Consider the following 13,809-nt stretch of genomic DNA (forward strand, 5'->3'; position numbering starts at 1 on the left):
AAGGGTTTTCAAAAAGAAAATATTTTTTACAAAATGTATTATAAATGTTAATATTTGCTCTGTACAATGATAAAATAAGAGTTAACTCACTTTAAGAATGGTTATTTAATTTTGTCGTACTTCTAATACCAAATTCAATATTTTTCACCCACAGTATAAATGGGTTTTTATACATGAATCTGCCTTTATACTTTAGGAAGGGGTCCCTTGCAAGGGGAACATCATATATGGGAGTCATTGCCATTAATTATAAATGCGTGAGAAATGACTGAATTTGTCATCACATGGCTCTTTAATGAAACTCATAGATTCTGTCCCTGACAGTGAATTTAAACAGAGCAGCAATGGGGAAACATCAACTTGGCAAACGAGAACAGAATGTGAAATATTCACCTTGTGAATGCTGGTCATTGAAAGCAATACAAAACATAAATTAATTTAAAATGATAGAGCTTTAAACTTAAATGAACAACTTGTATAAATGTTTAATGTGACAAACACACACACACACACACACACGCACACACATACCATGTCCTACTATATGTCCTAATACACACAGATTGTAAAAGCACAGCTTAAGTATTTCACCTAACTGAGAGAGTAAAAGCTTCATGGTGCCATCTGCTGGCAAACGGAATCTTTATAATATATTACACGACAACAAACATAATTTTTTTAGGTTTATTTGTTGTTGTACAATCTTTTTTATTGAATGTTCATTTACATTTGTAAGATGCTATACTGTATCGCGTATAAAAATCTACTTTAAAAATCAAAAACTTGAAGATGAAATTAAATAGAATTATTTCACCTCTGATCTGTTTCCAGCTAGTACTTAATGACCATGTTTATTTATGTTGAGTCTTGGGTGAAAAGCATCTCTGGCTCTAGATCTGATTCCTTCTCCTCTTTTTCTAAAGAAGTGGCAGATTGTCTATTCCTGTATTCCTTGCCCACAGATAGATTGCTGTTGTCTTTTAGTGGGTTCCTTAAAGGGTTAGTTCACCCATAAATCAAAATTATGTCATAAATGACTCACCCTCATGTTGTTCCAAACCCGTGAGACCTCCGTTCATCTTCGGAACACAGTTTAAGATATTTTAGATTTAGTCCGAGAGCTTTCTGATCCTCCATTGAAAATGTACTGTATCTATGGTATACTGTCCATGTCCAGAAAGGTAAGAAAAACATCATCAGATTAATCCATGTGACATTAGAATTTGTTGAAGCATCGAAAATACATTTTGGTCCAAAAATAGCAAAAACTAAGGGCACATTCACTGCAGTGTAGAGATATCCGGTTCGCTAATGAATCATTCGATGTAACCGGATCTTCCTGAACCAGTTCACCAAATCGACTGAATTGTTTAAAATGGTTCACGTCTCCAATACGCATTAATCCACAAATGACTTAAGCTGTTAACTTTTTTAATGTGGCTGACACTCCCTCTGAGTTCAAACAAACCAATATCCCGGAGTAATGCACTAATGTACTCAAACAGTACATTGACTGAACTATATATATATTATTTAGGCATATTTAAAAAAAAAAAAAAAAACCCACTAATATAAAAAACTAATACAAATTACAAAAACAGAATAATATGACTTAAATTTGAACAAAAATTAAAATGAAAAGTATTAAAATAAAAACTCACATCTATATTAATATATTATTATACATACTACATTATTATAAAACCAGTGGGACCTCAAATGGTCTCTCTCTCTCTCTCTCTCTCTCTCTCTCTATATATATATATATATAGTAAACATACATAGTTATATACATTAAGTGATATTCAGTCATATATATATTTAAGTAATATAAAGGTATCACATATTTTGCATTATTTACACACTGTTTTCCTAATGAATGTTGTTCAGTTGCTTTGACGCAATGTATTTTGTTTAAAGCGCTATATAAATAAAGGTGACTTTGACTTTGACATAATCTAACAATGAAGTGCGATATTTAAATATTAAATAGTCTTGGCAACCCTCATCACGAAACGTGTGTATATATATATATGTCACCGTTTTTTAATGTACAATTTAATATATAATGATTCCTATCACTTTACTTGAGGTTAAAAGTATATTCTTTATATAAACGATTTTTGTAATGACAGTGGCGAAAACAAACAGGATGTTACGAAATCATCCGGCGACGTCACGTCAGCTTGCTACAGCAGGTGACGTCAATATAAGGGTGAGTGAGTTGTCTTTTTCCTGGTGCATTTTACCTAAAAACGCTGTTAGTATTTAAATAATATGTCATCTCATAACCACATTAACGTTATAGACTTGTATAAGGTGTGATTTAATGAGACCATCGACTTCTCTTGTACCCTTACAGCGGAATGAAAGCAATATCTTAACTAGCTAGCTGTGCTGACGTCGCAGCCTAACGTATTTGCCAGGAAATAAACAAAGCAAATTTAGCTGTTGTATTAAATGCTCCAGTCAGGATTCACTGTACCTTGCGTCCGTTAGTTCGTCTAAAATCTAACGAGTAGCCTTAACATAATGACATCAGATCAGTCAGTTTTGAAATGTAACCACTGTATCATTAATTCTTTAGAGAATAACGCTGACCTGTGGCTGATTGTTGATAATTTAATTGTGTTGTAGTTCATCATGTTTCATGGAATACCTGCCTCTGGAGTGATGGGAGGAGGTTAGTGAAATAACCTGCTTTATCATGAGCCTCTACAAAAATCAAAGCCTCTCATTCATCTTTTACTCTTGCTCATATTTCCACTGGTCTCATATCAGATTTTATATCTGTTTTCTCTTTCTGCTTTAACCTAACCAGCACCTGCCAACAAGCCAGAACTGTATGAGGTAATACTGTTATATTGTGCACATAATTTGTAATAATGGATTCAACTGTAATCATCCTCTTTAAATTATGTGCTTTGTCTGTTATAGGAAGTGAAATTGTACAAAAATGCCAGAGAAAGAGAAAAGTAAGTTAACCATATTGTTCGGCCATGGCTATTTTGTTTTCCTTATTTATTTGTTTTATTGATTGGTGTCATGATAAAGATGATGCATAATGGTGATTATGTAACTGGGCCGAATGTAATGTCCTTTTTCTTTTCTTTTGAAAGGTATGACAACATGGCAGAGTTGTTTGCTGTGGTCAAAACACTCCAGGCCCTGGAAAAAGCCTACATTAAAGACTGTGTGACTCCAAACGAGTTAGTTACTTTATTTGTTTGCGCAAAATACTGTGAATTAAGGTGTATTCACATTTGCTATTTTTTTTGTGAGTGAAATTCAGAGATTTTAATAGGATTTTAATAGGAATCCACATGATTAGAAGTTTCATAATATTGCAAATTATCTCTATGCGCACAGATTTCCCAACATTTGTCACGTAGATGCACTGCACATATCAGCAGGGAGCCGCTTTGTTTGAAAAGGACTTCTGCATGAACTGTGCTTCATACAACACTGTTCGATTCACAATAGACAATGGACATTTTTTGCCCATAAAATGTTGCCAATGTGACCACACTTTTATTTATGTCTATTCATATTTATAATAAATCTTTGCTTTGTTTTTGCAGATACACAGGAGCTTGCTCAAGATTGCTTGTCCAGTACAAGGCTGCTTTCAAACAAGTCCAGGGGTCAGATGTGGGCTCCATTGATGACTTTTGTCGGAAATACAGGGTATAACTTATTTTGCTTATACAAGTAACTCTGTATTATTCTATTTTAATGTTCTTTTGTACCTTTAAGAAATGTATTCGTCCAGCACATTGGACACATATACAAACACTCTTGCGTGTGCGTGTAATGTATATTTATATATGTGTGTTTATGTTTTTATATGTGGTTCAGTATGCTTTAGTTTCTTAATATTTTTTCCACTATTTGTTTCTGACAGCTGGACTGTCCACTAGCTATGGAGAGGATCAAAGAGGATCGACCAATCACCATTAAGGATGACAAGGGCAACCTGAATCGCTGCATTGCTGACATAGTTTCTGTATGTATCTTGAACTCTTTGTATAGTGATTTTATGTAACCTAGAACGAATAGCTCCTTTAGTTAATAGCAGAACACCCCCGGTGTTTATCGATTGAGCAAAGAGGATACCTTCTTGTTCCAACAGTTCCATTAAGTAGATTTATTTAATCAGACTAGAACATATAATGCTATATGCAATTTTTCACAGGGCTCCACAGTAGAGTATGTGGTGCATTGAGACCTTGCTAAAATATAGACTTACTGTAGCAATCATAAGAACTAGCAAAATCTGCTCCTATAACCTTTTTAATCTATATTTTCTTTAATGCAGCTTTTCATCACAGTGATGGACAAGCTTCGACTTGAGATTCGTGCCATGGATGAGGTACTCATTTCATCAGCTGTTCATGTTTTTTAGAGGCCGTGTAAGTCATCTTGAGTTTAAGATTTGATTATTTTTTCATAGATCCAGCCTGATCTGAGAGAGCTCATGGAGACCATGAACAGAATGAGCAACATGCCTACAGATTCAGAGGCCAAAGAGAAAGTCAGCCTCTGGTAAGCTTAGTTTCACTGCAGAAATACACTACCATTCAAAACGTTTCCGTCGGAAGAAGTTATCAATGCTTTTATTTAGCAACGATGGATTGCATTAATCCAAAGTGACAGTTAAGACATTTATAATATTAGAAAACATTACTATTTCAAATAAATGCTGTTCTTTTAAAGGTTCTATTTATCAAAAAAATCCTGGAAAAAAAGTATCATGGTGTTCACTAAAATATTAAGCAGTGCAAATGTTTTCAACACTGATAATAATAAGAAATGTTTGTTAACCACCGAGTCGGCATATTAGAATGGATTCTGAAGAATTGTCTGACACTGAAGACTGGAGTAATTTTTGTAAATCACATTTAGTCCTTAGGAATTTACATTTAAACTGTAAACCCATCTGCCAAAATCTTAAATCAAACTGGATTAAAAAACAAATTGAGTTTCCTTGCACTTTAAAAGCAAGGCTCACTGTCTTGTTCTTCCTCGCAGGTTAACCACACTAAGCAGCATGTCTGCATCTGATGAGCTGGATGACTCCCAGGTTCGCCAGATGTTGTTTGATTTGGAGTCTGCCTACAATGCCTTTAATCGTTTCTTACACTCTTCTTAAATGTTCTTTCCCTCTCTGAGGGCTTTGAACCCCTTTCCCCCTAGCTTTTTTCAAACCATTTTCTCTAGTTTGTCCATGTCTGTTGTAGGAATATAGAAACCCTTATATCCAATTAGAGTACCGTTTACTTGGGCTAATGTTGTTCAGTAATAAAATCAGGAATATATTACAGTTCACAGGGTTGAAAATTAAGAGTAGTAGATTTTTTATTATTATTATGTAAAGAGGATTTTCTATCAGGTGGTAGTCTGAAAGTGTTTCAAGAATGGCAAAAGCAGATACATAGCCAACTGAGATGCAAAGGAGGGCATTTTATAGGGAGGAGTTTATTATAGGCAAAAGATCCTTACCTCTATATATACATGTTAAATGAACATATGAATGGATGATTTATGGATCTCATATCTTATAGAGCAAGGTTTAATGACGAATTCTAAGTACTGCATTTTATTTAAGATGGATAATATGTTTCTCTAGCTTCAAACTTTACTTTTTTTGTTGTTGTAAACATTTTCCCCAGTTTTTAAATGAAGCAATGTTAAATATGCTCATTCATTTTCTGTACGCTAAAATGTATTGGTTGGTAAACTTGACTTTTATAACAGCTTGATTAAGAACTTGGTTACTATTTCCTTGGCATGGTGTTGGTCTAGCTCACTATATTAAGTAAAAAGTCATATTTATTAAATGACTGTTGTAAATAAAATAGTTTTGAAATAAACCACACAATACTTTGAACAATATTTTTCTCTTGTGTGAATATATTTACAAATAATCCTATTAAAATCATATATCATATAATACATCTTAAAATTTTGTTGAACTTAAGAAAAAAATCAACTTCAGTCCTGATCAAAACTACCAAATGTTTTTTTAAAAATCCAAGATTTTAACTCTTTAATTGCCAAGTTCATAAATGATGTCACTGATTTGGGGGAAAAAACACACAAAATGACTTATTTTCAATATAAAAGTAATTGTGGCTGGATTTTTGTTTCGGTATTGGCACAATGGATGTGGCCTTAAAACATGTTGGCACAGTTGCTTGGGTGAGGGACAGGTTGAAAATGTCTGTGAAGACCCCTGCAAGCTGCTCATAGGCACATGCCCTAAGCACACGACCAGGAATGCCGTCCAGGCCAGCAGCCTTGCGTGTGGTGTTCTGGCTCAATGCATTGTGGACATCTCTGGAGGTGAGTTTGAGGGGTTGGTGGTTTGCTGAGTGTGTGATTTTGGTGGCCGTCTCCTTGCTGTTGCTGTTAAAGCGTGCATAAAAGTAATTTCGCTTGTTAAGGAAGGAGACGTATGTGACCGTTGGAATGGAATTGCTTGACTTGACTCTCCAATGGTCACAGACGTCTCCTTCCTTAATGAGTTAAATGACTTTTATGCTCATTTCAACAGCAACAGGAAGATCTCCCATCCTGACCTTCTGGGGTCTGTTGCTCAGAATATCCAGTGCCCAGTGAACTGCCTAAGCCCAGACTGCTTAGCTTTTGAACCAGTTTATTTGGGCTGACTATAGAAAGCTGAGCTGAAATTCACAAATGGGATTCTTACATGGGTGTTTTCCCCTGTGCAGGTGAGTAAGCACTGTGTGGAGAGCTGTGGTGACTGCATCCTCCGTCGAATGCAAACTGATGTTGATCAAGGTCAGTAGGGATGGAAGCTTTAATATGAGAGAGGATGAGTATCTCAAAACATTTAGTGGTAATGGGTTAACGATCTGTCCATCACGTGTAGGTCATTCACTTAACCAGCCACACCAAAGCAAACAGGAGGAGAGCATAAAGAGACAGGGCAAGTAGAATTGAATTCAAAATTAAAATATAAGCCTACAGTTTATAGTTTATTTATATAAACGGTTGGCTATATTTGTGTATAAAGTTGGGGATAAAAGTGTATTCCAGGTCCTGGTCCCGCCCACTCCCGCTGACATTTTTTCCTGTCCCGTTCCAATCCCATGAGTAATAGTGATTTTGTTCCCAATCCCATGGGATTCCCGTGACCCGCCGGAGCCCCCAAAAATTGCCATTGTAAGTCCACAAGACCTTAAGTGCACATAAAGTGTGCCATTTGGGATAGAGCCATATTAAAGCATTGTCGTGTCAGATTTATAGGCTCGGGAGGCAGAGTTCCAGATGTCAAAATAGAATTTATTACTCAAAGCAGCAAAGCTGAGATAACGGGCACCGCGTCTGAATCTTCAGTCTGTCCGCGCACTCGTTTTATACCTTTATCTCTATACAGAATTTGGTAGTTCCTGTTTTTATTTGGCACCAACTGTCCGGTTTACCACAGTTTTCTACCAGTCTACCTAGTATATTTTTTAAATGGTGGAATTTGGCCAAATCAACCATTTTTTTTTTAAGAAATCGCCTCTCCCTATTGGTTGGCTGTGGTCACATGAGACATCCATCAAATCTGTTTACTGCCGATGTCAGCATCTGGAAATCACCCAAAGTTCACATGGTTACTTTAGTTCACAGGTGCAATTCAGAGGTTAGTGTAGTTCACAAACGCACAACTCTCTGCAGGGCTTTGCAGTCTTTACTGGAGCTGTTCCCATAGCACACTGAGATACACGGAGTCAATACACTTTCTATGGCCCCCCAAATAGAACGTTTTCAGGATTGCTGGTGAGACCCTGAATTTCCTTCGCTTTCGCAGATGGTACGGTCTTTGCTTGGCTTTATTAACCTGTGTTTGAATGTAGGTAGTCCAAGTCAGGTACTGAGATGTTTACACCAAGGTACTTGAAGTTGCTCGTCCTCTCCACAGGGGCCCTGCTGATCATAAGAGGAGTACGGGGCTGCTGCTGTCTTTTCCTGAAGTCAATCAGTTCTTTAGTTTTGCTCACTTTCAGAGAAAGAAATTGTCCTGGCACCATAATGTTAGTTTCTCTACCTCATTCAAGTATAAGGTCTCATTATTTTTGTGAATGAGGGCCAGAACCACAGTATCATCAGCCAATTTGATTATAGATGTGAAGCTGTGGGAAGACATGCAGTCATGTGTGTAGAGAGAGTAGAGCAGGGAACTCAGGACACAGCCATGTGGGGCTTCTATGTTCAGGGTGATGGAGTTAGAGGTGAACTGGCCTACTTTCACCACTTGAGGTCTGCCGGTGAGGAAGTCTGCTTGCACAGTAAATGGAGACGTTTCATGGCAACCCTTCCATGATAACGGACCATTAAGTCGTACACTGGATGTTTTCCTTAAGTCAACTATAAAATTATTATGTTGTATTTTCTAATCCATTTCACAGGCATATGGAATTGTTTGGAAGGCTATGGACAGAAAAACAAGAGAGACTGTTGCTGTGAAGAAAATATTTGATGCCTTTAAGAATTCAAACAGAAGCTCAGTTTAGAGAAAATAAAAATAGAGAGGGGTGGACTAAAAATATATATATATACTATACCATACTATTATATTACTTTTCCATGTATTAACAGATAAACATCAAATCAGTTATTAATTCACATTTTTTTTAAATGTCTCAATATCATATTTATCCGCTTTTCTCAGAGAACATTCAGAGAAATTATGTTCCTTCAGGTAAGAATGTTACCCTTTGACCAAACCTTGGAAGCCAAATATTTATGTTTTAGTCCGAGTCTATATTTATACTGCTGTTCAAAAGTTTGGTCTCTTATGCTCATTGTCATTGAGGCTAACCTATATAAATAAATTACTAAATGTCATCAGAGCTCAAAATGACAAAGACATTTACCTTGTGTTTGAATTCATGGGTAGGAGACCATTTCTGCAGTGTTTTGCACTTATTAGTCAGTACTCCTTAGACCTTTATTCCCTTTATATTCTAATGAAGTGTACTCTATTGCAATATTCATAATTTTTAAGTTGTTGTTATTGACAAGATTTAGTTATTATTATGTTGATGGTGGCAGTAGGTGGTGATGTGATTTTGTTCACATATGTTCACATCTATACTATATTCACAACAACTATTTTGTTTAACGACTTTGTCATGCACCAGCTTCTTAAGGCTAGAAAATACCTTCATTCAGGTAATGTCATTCACAGGGACCAAAAGGTATATCAAACCTTTTAACATTACTTCATTCTTACAGAATTAATTTAATCCAGTCCTGGTATAAGTAATTGCTTTATTATTATTTCTTAAAGCCATCCAACATTGTACTAGACTGCGGCTGCTTTGTGAAGCTGTGTGACTTTGGCTTGGCAAGATCCCTGTACCAAATCCAAGAGGATGCTGTGAATCCTGCCTTGACAGAGTATGTGGCAACACGATGGTACAGAGCCCCTAAAAACCTCTTGCGATCTAGTAGGTGTGTGGCCTCCAAAATAAATAGTTTTAAACATTTTATGATTTATTAAGAATAATATATGTTATTTTTTAAATTTTGTGTACTCCTGCAGGTACACAAAAGGTGTAGACATGTGGAGCGTAGGTTGCATACTGGGGGAGATGCTTCTGAGCAAGCCTCTCTTCCCTGGGACATCTACTATTAATCAAATTGTAAAATCATGAGCGCCATTCCACATGCTTCTACAGAGGGTGAGTTTGTATTTTCCATGAAGCTTGTTCTTTCAGGTAAAAACAAAAATAACCAGTCATGAAGAATTATGAGCTGTTTCGTCAATTATTAATTTATTAAACACAAACCATCCTTCACTAAAAGGACTGTGTATTTTTTTGTAGATGTGTTTGCTATCAGATCAGAGTATGGGGCTTCTGTGATTCAGAGAATGCTGCTTGGGTAGGTCTTCGTACTGTAGTTCACTCAATGGTCGTTTAGCTGAACCTGAACGATGACTCTGCTGACATCTTAACCATGCTTGATGTGAATGTGTGTTTAGACCGCAGGTGCCATTAAATGAAATTCTGCTGGCATCAGTGCAACCTGATGCCCTTTATTTAGTCCAGCGCCTTTATTACTTATTCTAATAATGAAAGTTAACTTTAATAAAAGCAGTTTAAGTAATCGACTCCTTTTATAATTGTTATTCTATTTCTGAGAAGCATGCATTTCTGAGATGCATATTTATAAATCAACATGTTCTTCATCAAGGTATTAAAATCGGTCAAATCCAGAATGACACGCGTCATGTTTCAACCTTCTCTTTTTTCACTTGTAAATATCTCATTACGAAAGTGAAATTGGTGTTTCATGTTTACTGTAAGTGGCTTGAGTTTTAGAATGATTAAATAGTTGTTATATGAATATAACAAGTGACTAAATACATAAATGAAAAACAACATCTAAAAATATCCTTCTTCTTTTCATACGTAATGCAAGATTTCACAACCCAGCCAGAGAGCTTGGTCTATGATGTCATTTTGAAAGTGGATGATGACATCCAACTTTCTGTTACTCAGTACAGAAACAAACTCTATTAGGTTAGTGGAAACTTTTCATTCATTATTTTCACATTTTTCACAGATTCATTTTGACCTTTGTCTCATGCTTTGCCTCGAGCAGTCATAATGTTGTGAGTGTATACAGTCATATGATTTCTGTGTTATGTTAACAAATGCTGTGTCACAGTGACAGAAATCTTTCCTTCTGAAAACTTAGCACATTGACTGAGCATTATTAATCGTCACTGAAGTTCCAAAAGTTGGGGTCAATGTGAATTTTTTAAAGAAAATAATAACAATAATTAAGTTTAGCAAGGATATGCATCAAATTGATCTTAAATGACAGTAAAGAACATTGGTAATGTTACAAAAGTTTTTCAAACTTTTATCATATTAGAAAGACTTCTGAAGGGTCATGTGACACAGTAATAGCTGCTGGAATTTCAGCTTTGCCATCACAGAGATAATAAACATTTTAAAATATATTCAAATCGAAATAGTAGTTTTACATTGTAATAATATTTTGCAATATTAGCTGTATTTTTGATTAAATGCAATCTTAAAAATCACAAAACAAATATTATAAAAATGTTAAATGTTAAAATGTAACTTTGGTATGGTATTGATTTTTAGTAATAATACAGTATATTGGCTAACGCTTAAAAAACACTTTCCATCTTTTCAATTTTTCCTGTAAAAGATGATCCTAGAAAAAAAAAGGCCTGTCTGCCGATACAAAAACAACCTCATTTTTTTGGACCGATATCAGAGGAGAAGACCACAGAAGGGAATGTGGACAGTGAAATGGACAAAAGCAATGAAACAGGTGCTAGCTTTCAAGGAGAAGGAAAACATGGTGTTGATCGAGATCGTGATAGGAAATCTCCTAATTACAAGAAGAGCTCTAATGGAACTGGAACAGTTGCAGCAAAACCTCTCAGTATGGCTGAGCAAACACACTTAACTCCTGAAAGCACAAGCCCAGCTGTGAGCCCCATAGCCCCATAGGAGTCATAACCTCTTATAACCCCATCACACACATGCCTAGTGAGTTCTATTTAATAGTGGTTGTACAATACCATTCAATTACCACACTTATACATTCAATCATGTGCAGTGCACAAATGGGTTTGGTCACTAAAGGTCCTGATTTCAACTTTTATGATATTATAGAATGTATACTACTGAAAAATATTCTACTACTTAGAATATACAAGAGTTTGGATCTATTTTGGATAAAACTTCATCATACAATTCTGGAAAAAAATGCTTCACGTTTTCCCTTAAAAATATTATGCAGCAAGTAGGATCATGTAACACTGAAGACTGGACAAAAGGCTGCTGAAAATTCAGCTTTGCCACCACATGAATAAATTACATTTTAAAATATATTCAATTAAAAAAGTTATTTTAAATTCAAAAAATAATTCACAATATTACTGTTTTTTACTGTATCTGTGATCAAATAAATGCAGCCTTGGTGAACATCAAAATCATAAAAAAAAAAAAAAACAACCTTACAGACCACAGACTTTGGAATCATTGATGGATAGCCATAAAAGGTATTATCCATTTATTTTCCAGATGGTTTAGTCAAACCGCTCCACTACACATCTCATCCTCGGTGGTTTGGAGGGAGGAATCAAGATACTGGAGGTGTGCTGCCAACAGACGGTGCTAATTGGTCTGTGGTACGTCCTACTGTCCTGTATAAGAGCTGTTGTCTGTTTAAGATTTGAAGACACTTTAAATGGTAATTTGGTGCAATTTTTGGTAACATCATAAAGTCTGCTTAAAATGTTTCATTTGTTCATTCTTTCCATCAGGGTGTAGACCAGCGAGGTCATTCCGCCTCTGTGACTCGCACAAACTCTTTCTCTCTCACACTAGCGCTGCCCCAAAATAATCCCCTGCTTCACAAGGATGAGCCCATTATGAGCCCCTGGGTTATGTGTCACCTCTGCTCGCTCGGTGAGTGGCCTTTTGTTTTTAAAGGGGGCGAAAATATTTCAGAAAATCACAGCTACCAACTATTTAACTATTAATGTTTCCCGTTTAAATAATATCCATGTGACTCTTGTGTACTCTGGCCTGAGAACATTCAATCTGCCAACACAATCTATTGGTGGATGCTGTTTATGTCACAAGATAGAAATCAATGCCATGAGAAAGCCATCAGTTTTAATGTGTGCATTATTCCTTTTTTATGCTAAAGTCTTCTGTTACCTTAGACCATCTTCAATTCCTTTTCAAATTAATGATATTTCTGATATGTTTTTTTTCTCCTAATGATATCTTAATATCCCACTGTACAGAACCAGCAGTCTAATTTGCATTCACGTGATGCCAAGCCTCCTCCAAAGTCCAGCAAGAAGGTGTTCCAGAGTAATTTGAATGTTTCTGCTGTCTGTGGTCCTGACACCAAACTAGGCCGCTATTCTAAGGCGTATGGGACTATCAGCAAAAGCGGACTGGACAATCTGCTTAGGAATTGCCACTAAAATGTGAACTATGAGATTACTGGAGAGATCTTGAGGTAGACAGACAGTCACTGAAATCTCTCAGATCACATAGAAATGGTGGAATTCACATGACAAGATAATTACACCATCACATGCTGAAGATTATCGCCAATGTGGAAATCCCAGATTAGTGCTGCCATTAACCTTTTTTCTGATCCGTTTAATTTCACGTGTCAACTTCTTGTTTGTATATATATGTGGTGAAAACGTATATTAAACATGTAGAGAACGTCTATGAAATTTTTAGGAGTCTTGGCTTAACCCCTTACCAGTCACCCCAAAATGGAATATATGTTTAATGTGGTTCTCCATTGATTTGCTTAATTCAAATTATCTAACAGGACAGGCAAATGATGTATTAAAAGGGAGGCTTGATGCTCAGTATGTTATCTTTTTTTAAATGTTAGAAAATCTATACATTTGTTTCATTTGGGGGTAAAAATAAGTATATCCCCTAAATATAAATTCCATGAAGTGGTTCTCAACTTGGGGGGCCTCAACAAAATACCAAATAAAAATAATATAACACTAATATATAATTAAAATACTTAGAGAACCACTGCCCTAAAAAAATTGATTGTTCAAGTCTTAATGTTTGTTAAAGTTTCTTAAACAATGTCCTCTCTTACAGATTGTTCTATAGTGTATTGAAGGAATATATTTTTTAATGTGGTTCTCCATTGATTTGCTTAATTCATGAGACAGAAATGACATGCCCAAAATAAAAAGGTTTTTGCTCATGATTCTTTCTGACTAGATACATAATCAACAACATTTGTTTGCAA

At 35.7% G+C, this 13,809-nt stretch overlaps 1 protein-coding gene and 1 pseudogene across 1 annotated transcript; both read left to right on the plus strand.

Annotated features, from left to right (window-relative positions):
• Positions 1-2,145: 2,145 nt before the first annotated feature.
• On the plus strand, positions 2,146-5,893 carry LOC127935892 (vacuolar protein sorting-associated protein 28 homolog). Its single transcript, XM_052534106.1, has 10 exons — positions 2,146-2,215; positions 2,638-2,683; positions 2,822-2,850; positions 2,938-2,975; positions 3,120-3,209; positions 3,582-3,687; positions 3,905-4,006; positions 4,319-4,372; positions 4,454-4,545; positions 5,032-5,893. Exons 1-10 carry the CDS (start codon positions 2,153-2,155, stop codon positions 5,150-5,152), a joined length of 741 nt encoding a protein of 246 aa, XP_052390066.1. The 5' UTR covers positions 2,146-2,152; the 3' UTR covers positions 5,153-5,893.
• An 844-nt stretch (positions 5,894-6,737) lies between these two features.
• Positions 6,738-13,808, plus strand: LOC127934971 (mitogen-activated protein kinase 15-like; annotated as a pseudogene).
• The last annotated feature ends 1 nt before the right edge of the window (position 13,809 follows it).

The sequence above is a fragment of the Carassius gibelio genome, chromosome A19 (assembly GCF_023724105.1).
Source record: "Carassius gibelio isolate Cgi1373 ecotype wild population from Czech Republic chromosome A19, carGib1.2-hapl.c, whole genome shotgun sequence".
In the NCBI taxonomy this organism is placed as follows: Eukaryota; Metazoa; Chordata; class Actinopteri; order Cypriniformes; family Cyprinidae; genus Carassius; species Carassius gibelio.